Source organism: Oncorhynchus masou, chromosome 27 (assembly GCF_036934945.1).
Source record: "Oncorhynchus masou masou isolate Uvic2021 chromosome 27, UVic_Omas_1.1, whole genome shotgun sequence".
Taxonomy (NCBI): domain Eukaryota; kingdom Metazoa; phylum Chordata; class Actinopteri; order Salmoniformes; family Salmonidae; genus Oncorhynchus; species Oncorhynchus masou.
The window spans coordinates 9,392,909-9,405,505 of NC_088238.1; the positions used below are offsets into that span (position 1 = coordinate 9,392,909).

Sequence of the window (12,597 nt, forward strand, 5' to 3'; positions counted from 1 at the left end):
TCCCTCCCTCTCTCTCCCCTCCCTCTCTCTCTCCCCTTCCTCCCTCTCTCTCCCCCCTTCCTCCCTCTCTCTCTCCCCTCCTCTCTCTTCTCTCTCTCTCTCTCCTCTCCCTCTCTCTCTCTCTCTCTCTCTCTCTCTCTCTCTCTCTCTCTCTCTCTCTCTCCCTCTCTCCCTCCTCTCTCTCCTCTCTCTCTCTCCCTCCCCTCTCTCTCCCCTTCCTCCGCTCTCTCTATGCCCTTCCTCCTCTCTCTCCCACCCTCTCCCCCCCCTCTAGTCGTACCAGTAAGGCGTTCAGCAACAAGCAGACAGTGAAGCAGTGTGGATGTACTGAAGTCTACAGAGACTGTCTGCAGACCTTCCTGCCTGCACTGAGCTGTCCTGTCCAGAGGGGGTCTCTGCGTAGCGCTGTCCGCTCCTTCCTCCACCGCATGATCATCTGTCTCGAAGAAGAGGTCCTGCCCTTCGTCCCTGCGGCATCGGAACACATGCTGAAGGACTGCGAGGCCAAGGACCTGCAGGAGTTTATACCACTCATCAGTCAGATCACTGCCAAGTTCAAGGTAACCAGGGACCTGCAGGAGTTTATACCACTCATCAGTCAGATCACTGCCAAGTTCAAGGTACCCAGGGACCTGCAGGAGTTTATACCCTCATCAGTCAGATCACTGCCAAGTTCAAGGTAACCAGGGACCTGCAGGAGTTAGAGGACATCTGGGGCTGGTTTCCTGGACTAAGGTAGGATCTCCATAGGAAGGGTTTTAGTCCACGACTAAGATTCATCTGTCCAGGAAACCGGCCCTTACCAAATATCTACGGTAGAGGACTGACTGCTAACATGCCAGCTAAAAGGGTTAGGTTTAGGGTTAGGGTTAGCGAAAATTAGGGATAGTCAATGTCCCCATTCCCTGGACCAGGTGTCTCTGTCTCTCTCCTCTCCAGGACCAGGTGTTCATGCCTCTGGTCCTCTCTGTCTCTCTCCTCTCCAGGACCAGGTGTTCATGTCTCTGGTCCTCTCTGTCTCTCTCCTCTCCAGGACCAGGTGTCTCTGGTCCTCTCTGTCTCTCTCCTCTCCAGGACCAGGTGTCTCTCTCCTCTCCAGGACCAGGTGTTCATGCCTCTGGTCCTCTCTGTCTCTCTCCTCTCCAGGACCAGGTGTCTCTGGTCCTCTCTGTCTCTCTCCTCTCCAGGACCAGGTCTCTCCTCTCCAGGACCAGGTGTCTCTGGTCCTCTCGGTCTCTCTCCTCTCCAGGACCAGGTGTTCATGCCTCTGGTCCTCTCTGTCTCTCTCCTCTCCGGGACCAGGTGTTCATGCCTCTGGTCCTCTCTGTCTCTCTCCTCTCCAGGACCAGGTGTTCATGTCTCTGGTCCTCTCTGTCTCTCTCCTCTCCAGGACCAGGTGTCTCTGGTCCTCTCTGTCTCTCTCCTCTCCAGGACCAGGTGTTCATGCCTCTGGTCCTCTCTGTCTCTCTCCTCTCCAGGACCAGGTGTTCATGTCTCTGGTCCTCTCTGTCTCTCTCCTCTCCAGGACCAGGTGTCTCTGGTCCTCTCTGTCTCTCTCCTCTCCAGGACCAGGTGTTCATGCCTCTGGTCCTCTCTGTGTCTCTCCTCTCCGGGACCAGGTGTTCATGTCTCTTGTCCTCTCTGTCTCTCTCCTCTCCAGGACCAGGTGTTCATGTCTCTGGTCCTCTCTGTCTCTCTCCTCTCCAGGACCAGGTGTCTCTGGTCCTCTCTGTCTCTTTCCTCTCCAGGACCAGGTGTTCATGCCTCTGGTCCTCTCTGTCTCTCTCCTCTCCGGGACCAGGTGTTCATGTCTCTTGTCCTCTCTGTCTCTCTCCTCTCCAGGACCAGGTGTTCATGCCTCTTGTCCTCTCTGTCTCTCTCCTCTCCAGGACCAGGTGTTCATGCCTCTGGTCCTCTCTGTCTCTCTCCTCTCCAGGACCAGGTGTTCATGTCTCTTGTCCTCTCTGTCTCTCTCCTCTCCAGGACCAGGTGTTCATGCCTCTTGTCCTCTCTGTCTCTTTCCTCTCCAGGACCAGGTGTCTCTGGTCCTCTCTGTCTCTCTCCTCTCCAGGACCAGGTGTTCATGCCTCTGGTCCTCTCTGTCTCTCTCCTCTCCAGGACCAGGTGTTCATGCCTCTGGTCCTCTCTGTCTCTCTCCTCTCCAGGACCAGGTGTCTCTGGTCCTCTCTGTCTCTCTCCTCTCCAGGACCAGGTGTCTCTGGTCCTCTCTGTCTCTCTCCTCTCCAGGACCAGGTGTTCATGTCTCTGGTCCTCTCTGTCTCTCTCCTCTCCAGGACCAGGTGTTCATGCCTCTGGTCCTCTGTCTCTCTCCTCTCCAGGACCAGGTGTTCATGCCTCTGGTCCTCTCTGTCTCTCTCCTCTCCAGGACCAGGTCTCTCCTCTCCAGGACCAGGTGTTCATGCCTCTGGTCCTCTCTGTCTCTCTCCTCTCCAGGACCAGGTGTTCATGCCTCTGGTCCTCTCTGTCTCTCTCCTCTCCAGGACCAGGTGTTCATGCCTCTCTGTCTCTCTCCTCTCCAGGACCAGGTCTCTCCGTTCCTGCAGCAGGTGTTCATGCCTCTGGTCCTGGCCATCTTTGAGGTGTTGTGTCGACCTGCTGAGGACAACGACCAGGCAGCAGCTCTGGAGAAACAAATGTTACGTAGAAGCTACTTCACCTTCATACAGACGATAACCTCCAGCGGGATGAATGAAGTCCTGGCCAACCAGGGTGAGCTGCTGCTCAGTGTGTACTGTGGTTCTCCAGGGTTCTGCGTGTGTTCTGTTACCCAGGTGTTGAGAACATTAAGTGGGTTCTAAGTGTGTGGTTCCTCAGCTATAAATATATGTTGTGTGGTTCTCCAGGGTTCTAAGTGTGGTTCCTCCCCAGGTGTTGAGAACGTAGAGCGGGTTCTGTTCACCATCATCCAGGGAGCTGTCGATATGTTGACCCCATCGCCCAGAAGACCTGCTTCATCATCTTGTCCAAGCTGGTGGAACTCTGGGGTGAGAACTACCGTCCCTCCGTATCCAACCACTGTCCCTCCCTCCCTCCGTTCCAACCACCGTGTTCCCTCCATCATCCCCTCCCTCCCTCCGTATCCAGGGAGCCCTCCCTCCCTCCGTATCCAACCACCCCCCCCCGTCCCCCAGAAGACCTGCTTCCCTCCCTCCCTCCGTCCAACCTGGTCCCTCCGTATCCAACCACCGTCCCTCCGTCCGTATCCAACCACCGTCCCTCCCTCCGGGGTGAGAACCACCGTCCCTCCCTCCGTATCCAACCACCGTCCCTCCCTCCGTATCCAACCACCGTCCCTCCGTATCCAACCACCGTCCCTCCCTCCGTCCGTATCCAACCACCGTCCCTCCCTCCCTCCGTATCCAACCACCGTCCCTCCCTCCGTCCGTATCCAACCACCGTCCCTCCCTCCGTCCCTCCGTATCCAACCTATCCAACCACCGTCCCTCCCTCCCTCCGTATCCAACCTCCGTCCCTCCCTCCGTCCGTATCCAACCACCGTCCCTCCCTCCCTCCCTCCGTCCGTCCATCCAACCACCGTCCCTCCCTCCCTCCGTATCCAACCACAGTCCCTCCGTATCCAACCACCGTCCCCACCGTCCCCTCCCTCCGTATCCAACCACCGTCCCTCCCTCCGTATCCAACCACCGTCCCTCCCTCCGTATCCAACCACCGTCCCACCCTCCCTCCCTCCGTATCCAACCACCCTCCCTCCCTCCGTATCCAACCACCGTCCCTCCCTCCCTCCGTATCCAACCACAGTCCCTCCGTATCCAACCACCGTCCCTCCCTCCCTCCGTATCCAACCACCGTCCCTCCCTCCCTCCGTATCCAACCCTCCCTCCGTCCCTCCCTCCCTCCGTATCCAACCACCCGTCCCTCCACTCCCTCCGTATCCAACCACCCCTCCGTACCGTCCCTCCCTCCTCCGTATCCAACCACCCCTCCCTCCGTATCCAACCACCGTCCCACCGTCCCTCCCTCCGTATCCAACCACAGTCCCTCCGTATCCAACCACCCTCCCTCCCTCCCTCCCTCCGTATCCAACCACCCCTCCCTCCGTATCCAACCACAGTCCCTCCAACCACCCTCCCTCCGTATCCAACCACCGTCCCTCCCCCTCCCTCCGTATCCAACCACCGTCCCTCCCTCCCTCCGTATCCAACCACCGTCCCTCCGTATCCAACCACCGTCCCTCCCCAACCACCGTCCCCCTCCGTATCCAACCACAGTCCCTCCGTATCCAACCAACCACCGTCCCTCCCTCCCTCCGTATCCAACCACAGTCCCTCCGTATCCAACCACCGTCCCTCCCTCCCTCCGTATCCAACCACCGTCCCACCGTCCCTCCGTATCCAACCACCGTCCGTCCCTCCCTTCCTCCGTATCCAACCACCGTCCCTCCGTATCCAACCACCGTCCCTCCCTCCCTCCAACCACCGTCCGTCCGTATCCAACCACCGTCCCTCCCTCCCTCCGTATCCAACCACCGTCCCTCCCTCCGTATCCAACCACCGTCCCTCCCTCCCTCCGTATCCAACCACCGTCCCTCCCTCCCTCCGTATCCAACCACCGTCCCTCCCTCCCTCCGTATCCAACCACCGTCCCTCCCTCCCTCCGTATCCAACCACCGTCCCTCCCTCCGTCCGTATCCAACCACCGTCCCTCCCTCCGTCCGTATCCAACCACCGTCCCTCCCTCCCTCCGTATCCAACCACCGTCCCTCCGTATCCAACCACCGTCCCTCCCTCCCTCCGTATCCAACCACCGTCCCTCCCTCCGTCCGTATCCAACCACCGTCCCTCCCTCCCTCCGTATCCAACCACCGTCTCTCCCTCCGTATCCAACCACCGTCCCTCCCTCCCTCCGTATCCAACCATCCAACCACCGTCCCTCCCTCCCTCCGTATCCAACCACCCCCCTCCCTCCCTCCGTATCCAACCACCGTCCCTCCCTCCCTCCGTATCCAACCACCCCTCCTCCGTCCCACCGTCCCTCCGTATCCAACCACCGTCCCTCCGTATCCCTCCCTCCCTCCGTATCCAACCACCCTCCCTCCCTCCGTATCCAACCACCGTCCCTCCCTCCCTCCGTATCCAACCACCGTCCCTCCCTCCCTCCGTATCCAACCACCGTCCCTCCCTCCCTCCGTATCCAACCACCGTCCCTCCGTATCCAACCACCGTCCCTCCGTATCCAACCACCGTCCCTCCCTCCCTCCGTATCCAACCACAGTCCCTCCGTATCCAACCACCCTCCCTCCGTATCCAACCACCTGTCTTGCTGCTGTTGATCCTTCCTGACAGAACAATTGTTCTGGAAACATAACCAGCAGATATTAGTTTGTTTTTTGTCTTGGACTGGTTTGTGTTCACTAGAAACCTTTTTGTGCTGAAACGGGCAGGGACCTTGCTGAATTCATCCCGATAGAAACTCTTGTTTTCATTGTAAAACATTGTTGCTACGGTTTGCACTAATGAATACACCCCAGGTGTAAAAGCGAACCGTTTTGAACCGGGACTGATTTTGATGTTTTGTCCTTCAGGAGGTAAAGACGGTATGGCTGGTTTCCCAGACTTCATCTATAAACACATCGTCCCAGCATGCTTCCTGGCTCCTCTCAAACCGTCCTTTGATCTCACAGACGCTCAGACCGTCCTGGTGAGTAGCTGGAACCAGACGCGTCTCTTTACATCCTTACACGTTTGGACTCATTTGACAAAACGTCGTTTTGTTGTTCTTTCTCCAGACGTTGTCAGAGTGTGCTCTGACGTTGAAGATGATTCATCTCAGAAGGGTAAAGCTTCACGTTGGTTTTCCTTTCCGTTGTGCTCGTCTGGTTCATCTATCTTGAACTTTTTATATGAACGAATGAATGCACGGCTGACATGGTGTTTGTGGTGATGTTTTGTACTTCCTGTTCGGCAGGGTCCGGAGTTTATCCAGTACCTTCAACAGGAGTACCTCCCTTCTCTACAGGTGTCGCCCGAAATCACACAGGTACCACTGTCACATAACAGATCACAGCTGGAGCACGGAAATGTCACCTGTTCCCCCGTTCTGTAACACTCCTCCTCTTCCTGTCACAGGAAGTGTGTCAAGTGCTTCAGCAGCCAGACGCCAAGGTCCTCAAAAACTACATGAAGGTACGGAGTCAGCTGGTTGTTGCCTTGGAAACACCTCCACTCTGCAGCCTTGAGACGAGCAATAACATCTGACAAGAGTCTCTCTCTCTCTCTCTCTGTCTGCCTCTCTGCCTCGTCTGTCTCTCTCCCCCTCTCTCTCTCCCCCTCTCTCTCTCCCCCTCTCTCTCTCTCTCTCTCTCTCTGTCTCTCTCTCTCTGTCTCTCTCTCTCTCTGTGTCTCTCTCTCTCTGTCTCTCTCTCTGTGTCTCTCTCTCTCTGTCTCTCTGTCTCTCTCCCCCTCTCTCTCTCTCCCTCCTCTGTGTCTCTCCCTCTCTCTGTGTCTCTCTCTGTGTCTGTGTCTCTCTCTCTCTCTCTCTGTGTCTCTCTCTCTCTCTCTCTCTGTGTCTCTCTCTCTGTCTCTCTCTGTGTCTCTCTCTCTCTCTGTCTCTCTCTCTCTCCACAGGCTTTCTTTCAGCGAGCCAAACTGTAAATACGAACCGAGCTGGAAGGATTGAGAGAGGACACTGGAAACTAAGAGAAGACTGGTAGTGAGATAGTACCACTCAGTACGGACAGCCGGACGGAGAGATCTTAAAGACGGAGAGCTTAGCATAGGAGCGGCCTTAGCACTTCTGAAGGTAACTGCATAACCCCGCCCATCCTGTCCACGCGGGAGGGAACGGAGCCAAGACACAAGGAGGCTTTCACTGGGGTGACCACACCCCCCTCCAATGATCCAGGACCAATCAAGGACGTGCTCTCCCTCTGGGGTGGTACCCTGGTCAAGTGAAGATGTGATTGGTTGAATTCTCTGCAAGACAGGAAGTAAACTAGAGTATAGGCTTATGGAACAAGGCTTCCATATTAGACTACCAAGTATCCTTTAACAGGCCTCATCTGTCTGTTGGTAATGATCCAACAATGACCTGAACACAATCTAACGATTAGGATTTATTCCTTTATAAAAATGTTGTTTTTTTTGTTTTTTTTAAAACATTTTCAAGATGTCTTTCATTTGAGTGGTTGAACGTGGAGGTTTTGTTTCTCTTTGCCCTGTGAATGAATTGATGGACAAAATAAAAGGGCTGGCTTGACATATTTTTCTAGATTTTTCTGTTGTGGAAGAAATGGGATGGTTGGGGGTAGGATGTGTTTTAGTTTGGCGTGACCACTGTAACGGTGGATGACAGACCGGACAGAAACGGTGGATGACAGACCACTGTTGTAACGGTGGATGACAGACCGGACAGACCACTGTAGTAACGGTGGATGACAGACCACTGTAACGGTGGATGACAGACCACTGTAACGGTGGATGACAGACCACTGTAGTAACGGTGGATGACAGACCACTGTAGTAACGGTGGATGACAGACCACTGTAGTAACGGTGGATGACAGACCACTGTAGGAACGGTGGATGACAGACCACTGTAGGAACGGTGGATGACAGACCACTGTAGTAACGGTGGATGACAGACCACTGTAACGTGACAGACCACTGGTGGATGACAGACCACTGTAGTAACGGTGGATGACAGACCACTGGTGGATGACAGACCACTGGTGGATGACAGACCACTGTAGTAACGGTGGATGACAGACCACTGTAGTAACGGTGGATGACAGACCTCTGTGGATAACGGTGGATGACAGACCACTGACGGTGGATGACAGACCTCTAACGGTGGATGACAGACCTCTGACGGTGGATGACAGACCACTAACGGTGGATGACAGACCTGGATGACGTAACGGTGGATGACAGACCTCTGGTGGATGACAGACCGCTGTGGATGTAACGGTGGATGACAGACCGCTGTTGTAACGGTGGATGACAGACCCTGTGTAACGGTGGATGACAGACCGCTGGTAACGGTGGATGACAGACCGCTGTGGTAACGGTGGATGACAGACCGCTGTGGATGACAACGGTGGATGACAGACCGCTGGAGTAACGGTGGATGACAGACCGCTGGATGACAGACCTAACGGTGGATGACAGACCGCTGTAGGAACGGTGGATGACAGACCTCTGGTGGATGACAGACCTCTGGATGACAGACCACTAACGGTGGATGACAGACCTCTGACGGTGGATGACAGACCTCTGACGGTGGATGACAGACCTCTGACGGTGGATGACAGACCTCTGACGGTGGATGACAGACCACTAACGGTGGATGACAGACCTCTAACGGTGGATGACAGACCTCTAACGGTGGATGACAGACCCCTGTTGTAACGGTGGATGACAGACCACTGTAGTAACGGTGGATGACAGACCTCTGACGGTGGTGTGAACTGGACCTTTATAAAAATGTTGTTTTTTTTGTTTTTTTTAAAACATTTTCAAGATGTCTTTCATTTGATGACAGACCTCTTTGCCCTGTGAATGAATTGGATGACAGGGCTGGCTTGACATATTTTTCACTGTTGTGGAAGAAATGGGATGGATGACAGACCACTGTAACGGTGGATGACAGACCGCTGTTGTAACGGTGGATGACAGACCACTGTAACGGTGGATGACAGACCACTGTAGTAACGGTGGATGACAGACCACTGTAGTAACGGTGGATGACAGACCACTGTAACGGTGGATGACAGACCACTGTAACGGTGGATGACAGACCACTGTAGTAACGGTGGATGACAGACCACTGTAACGGTGGATGACAGACCACTGTAACGGTGGATGACAGACCACTGTAGTAACGGTGGATGACAGACCACTAACGGTGGATGACAGACCTCTGACGGTGGATGACAGACCACTGTAACGGTGGATGACAGACCAACGGTGGATGACAGACCTCTAACGGTGGATGACAGACCACTGTAGTAACGGTGGATGACAGACCACTGTTGTAACGGTGGATGACCGACCACTGTTGTAACGGTGGATGACAGACCCCTGTAACGGTGGATGACAGACCACTGTAACGGTGGATGACAGACCACTGTAAACAGACCACTGGTAACGGATGACAGACCACTGTTGTAACGGTGGATGACAGACCACTGGGTGGATGACAGACCACTGTTGTAACGGTGGATGACAGACCACTGTTGTAACGGTGGATGACAGACCTCTGTAACGGTGGATGACAGACCACTGTTGTAACGGTGGATGACAGACCACTGTTGTAACGGTGGATGACAGACCACTGTTGTAACGGTGGATGACAGACCACTGTTGTAACGGTGGATGACAGACCACTGTTGGATGACAGACCACTGGTGGATGACAGACCACTGTTGTAACGGTGGATGACAGACCACTGTAGTAACGGTGGATGACAGACCACTGTTGTAACGGTGGATGACAGACCACTGTACGGTGGATGACAGACCACTGTAGTAACGGTGGATGACAGACCACTGTAACGGTGGATGACAGACCACTGTAACGGTGGATGACAGACCCCTGTTGTAACGGTGGATGACAGACCACTGTAGTAACGGTGGATGACAGACCGCTGTTGTAACGGTGGATGACAGACCACTGTAACGGTGGATGACAGACCACTGGTAACGGTGGATGACAGACCACTGTTGGATGACAGACCACTGGTGGATGACAGACCACTGTAGTAACGGTGGATGACAGACCACTGTAGTAACGGTGGATGACAGACCTCTGTTGGATAACGGTGGATGACAGACCACTGTGGATGTAACGGTGGATGACAGACCACTGACGGTGGATGACAGACCACTAACGGTGGATGACAGACCTGTAGTAACGGTGGATGACAGACCGCTGTAGGATAACGGTGGATGACAGACCTGGATGTAGTAACGGTGGATGACTGGATGACAGACCACTAGTGACAGACGGTGGATGACAGACCTCTGTTGTAACGGTGGATGACAGACCACTGACGTGGATGACAGACGGTGGATGACAGACCACTGTACAGAACGGTGGATGACAGACCTCTAACGGTGGATGACAGACCACTAACGGTGGGTGACAGACCACTGTTGTAACGGTGGGTGACAGACCACTGTTGTAACGGTGGATGACAGACCTCTAACGGTGGTGTGAACTGGAGAAATGTGGACCAGACTGACCGGCGAAGTGTTTACCTCGGTGGTCGTTACGACACCGTCACTTCCAGAAGGAATTAACGACTTCTAATAGTGGATCAAAATGTAAATATTAAGTTTTATTTTAAAGAAGGAATAATATGTTGGGATGTAAATACATTTGTTTGTTGTTGTTTTGAACTTCTATTCCGTTTCTGAAAAGATGTAATATTAAAGGTTAGTCCGCGTCGTCTTTAAAGGTTTGAGCAGGGCGATCCATGTATGAACTGACTATAACCAGACAACAGCATGTTATACTCAACTGTTACTCACAATTCAGCTTGACCAATGAGGAGATGTGATGGGTAACGCTAACCTGCCTGTTAAATATATATACTGAACAAACATGTCAATGATTTAAACTCCGTTACAGTTCATTTAATGAAATAAATTCATTCGATCGTAATCTATTGAATTCACATGACTGTGCAGGGGCGTAGCCATGGGTGGGCCTGGGAGGGCACCCACTCAGGAGCCAGGCCCACCCAACCAGAATTAGTTTTTCCTGACAAAAGGGCTTCATTACAGACAGAAATACTGGTCAGCACCCCCCTCACATGATCCCGCAGGTGAAGAAATCAGATGTAGAGGACCTGGGCTGGCGTGGTTTCACCTGCAGTTGAGGCCGGTTGGACAGTCTCCCAAATTCACTCACTAAAACGATGTTGGATGCAGCTTATGGAAACATCTCTGGTGGACATTCCTACAGTCGGCATTCTCCCTCAACTTGAGACATCTGTGGCATGATAACACTGCACATTTTAGTGGCCTTTTGTCCCCAGCACAAGGTGCACCTGTGCCATGATCATAATGTGTAATCATCAAGGAGAAATGTTCGCTGAAAGGGGCGTGAAACAAAGTTGAGCACAACATTTCTGCGATGTTTTTTTTTCAGCTCCTCCCAGGAACTGACGTGTTTCGTGTCGTTGCCCTTGAATCCCAGTTATTTTCTACGGTAGTATTGATATGTCGAGTCACTTAGCGTCAAAAACACTTTCAGTTGGGGGGGTGGCGGGGTTCGCTCCTCCCTGGTACTTGATTATATCTGATTAGGAACTCCCCTGACCTGGTTGTCTCTGTCGCCAGACGACGCCAGGCCCCTTCATGGAATGCGTTTGGCGGGAAATGAAGCCATTCGGGGTCAACAGGAGGGCACCATTAGCCACGCCCACCACCTCAGCAGTCAACACCTTCCAACGGCATGTTCATCCACCTGTATTTACTGTCCACCCTCTGGAGAATAATCAGCTGAACGCTAAAACTTCTCCGTGTTGCACCGTATGTTGAGCTGTATTTGAGTGGTCTGTTATTTATGCCATTGTTACAAATTAATCCTCTTCGGCCCCAGACAGCCCACCAGACCAGACTAATGGATATTCAGAAATGATCCCAGACAGCTTACCTCACCAGACCAGACTAATGGATATGAACCCAGACAGCTTACCTCACCAGACCAGACTAATGGATATTCAGAAATGATCCCAGACAGCTCACCAGACCAGACTAATGGATATTCAGATATGAACCCAGTTTACCTCCAGACCAGACTAATGGATATGATCCCAGACAGTTTACCTCCAGACCAGACTAATGGATATTCAGAAATGATCCCAGACAGCTCACCAGACCAGACTAATGGATATTCAGATATGAACCCAGACAGTTTACCTCCAGACCAGACTAATGGATATGATCCCAGACAGCTTACCTCACCAGACCAGACTAATGGATATTCAGAAATGATCCAGACAGCTTACCTCACCAGACCAGACTAATGGATATGATCCCAGACAGTTTACCTCCAGACCAGACTAATGGATATTCAGAAATGATCCAGACAGCTTACCTCACCAGACCAGACTAATGGATATGATCCCAGAAAGTTTACCTCCAGACCAGACTAATGGATATTCAGATATGATCACAGCCAGCTTACCTACAGACCAGACTAATGGATTTAAATGTGGTGTTGGAAGAACAGAACGGATCACATCTGGCCACCCAGAACCAGGACCGGTTGTGGAGGGGAGACTGAAGGCAGTCATGTTTTGGCGGACTGGAGAAGAAAACAGATGTTCATCCTGTATTAATCTGTCTTTATTGGTTCATCAAAACAACATTCAGTGTTTACTAATCCAGACACCAGGGTTTCTCCTCCCAATGGGTGAGAGGTCGTGAGGGAAAATCAATCTGGTCAGAGAACAGAGTTCCCAAACCATCTGATCATGTGGAGCTTTACGTGTTTGTTTTCTTCAGATGTTGGAACAAAAGTGACTGACAACCAGGCGTTAGATGCAAGTAGATCAATCTGTCGTCTTGTATTTTATTATCTGTGGTTTAACCTGAATCTCAAGGTTATAT

The 12,597-nt window shown here is 52.9% G+C and overlaps 1 protein-coding gene across 1 annotated transcript in view; it reads left to right on the top strand.

Moving 5' to 3' along the window:
• Positions 1-7,236, top strand: part of LOC135516575 (exportin-T-like) — a 58,900-nt gene extending 51,664 nt beyond the window's left edge. Inside the window, 9 exon segments of the mRNA XM_064940926.1 lie at positions 275-620; positions 2,541-2,730; positions 2,890-2,943; positions 2,946-3,005; positions 5,564-5,679; positions 5,768-5,815; positions 5,947-6,018; positions 6,108-6,164; positions 6,606-7,236. Coding sequence (XP_064796998.1) covers positions 275-620; positions 2,541-2,730; positions 2,890-2,943; positions 2,946-3,005; positions 5,564-5,679; positions 5,768-5,815; positions 5,947-6,018; positions 6,108-6,164; positions 6,606-6,632 — 970 coding nt within the window. The 3' untranslated portion in view covers positions 6,633-7,236.
• The last annotated feature ends 5,361 nt before the right edge of the window (positions 7,237-12,597 follow it).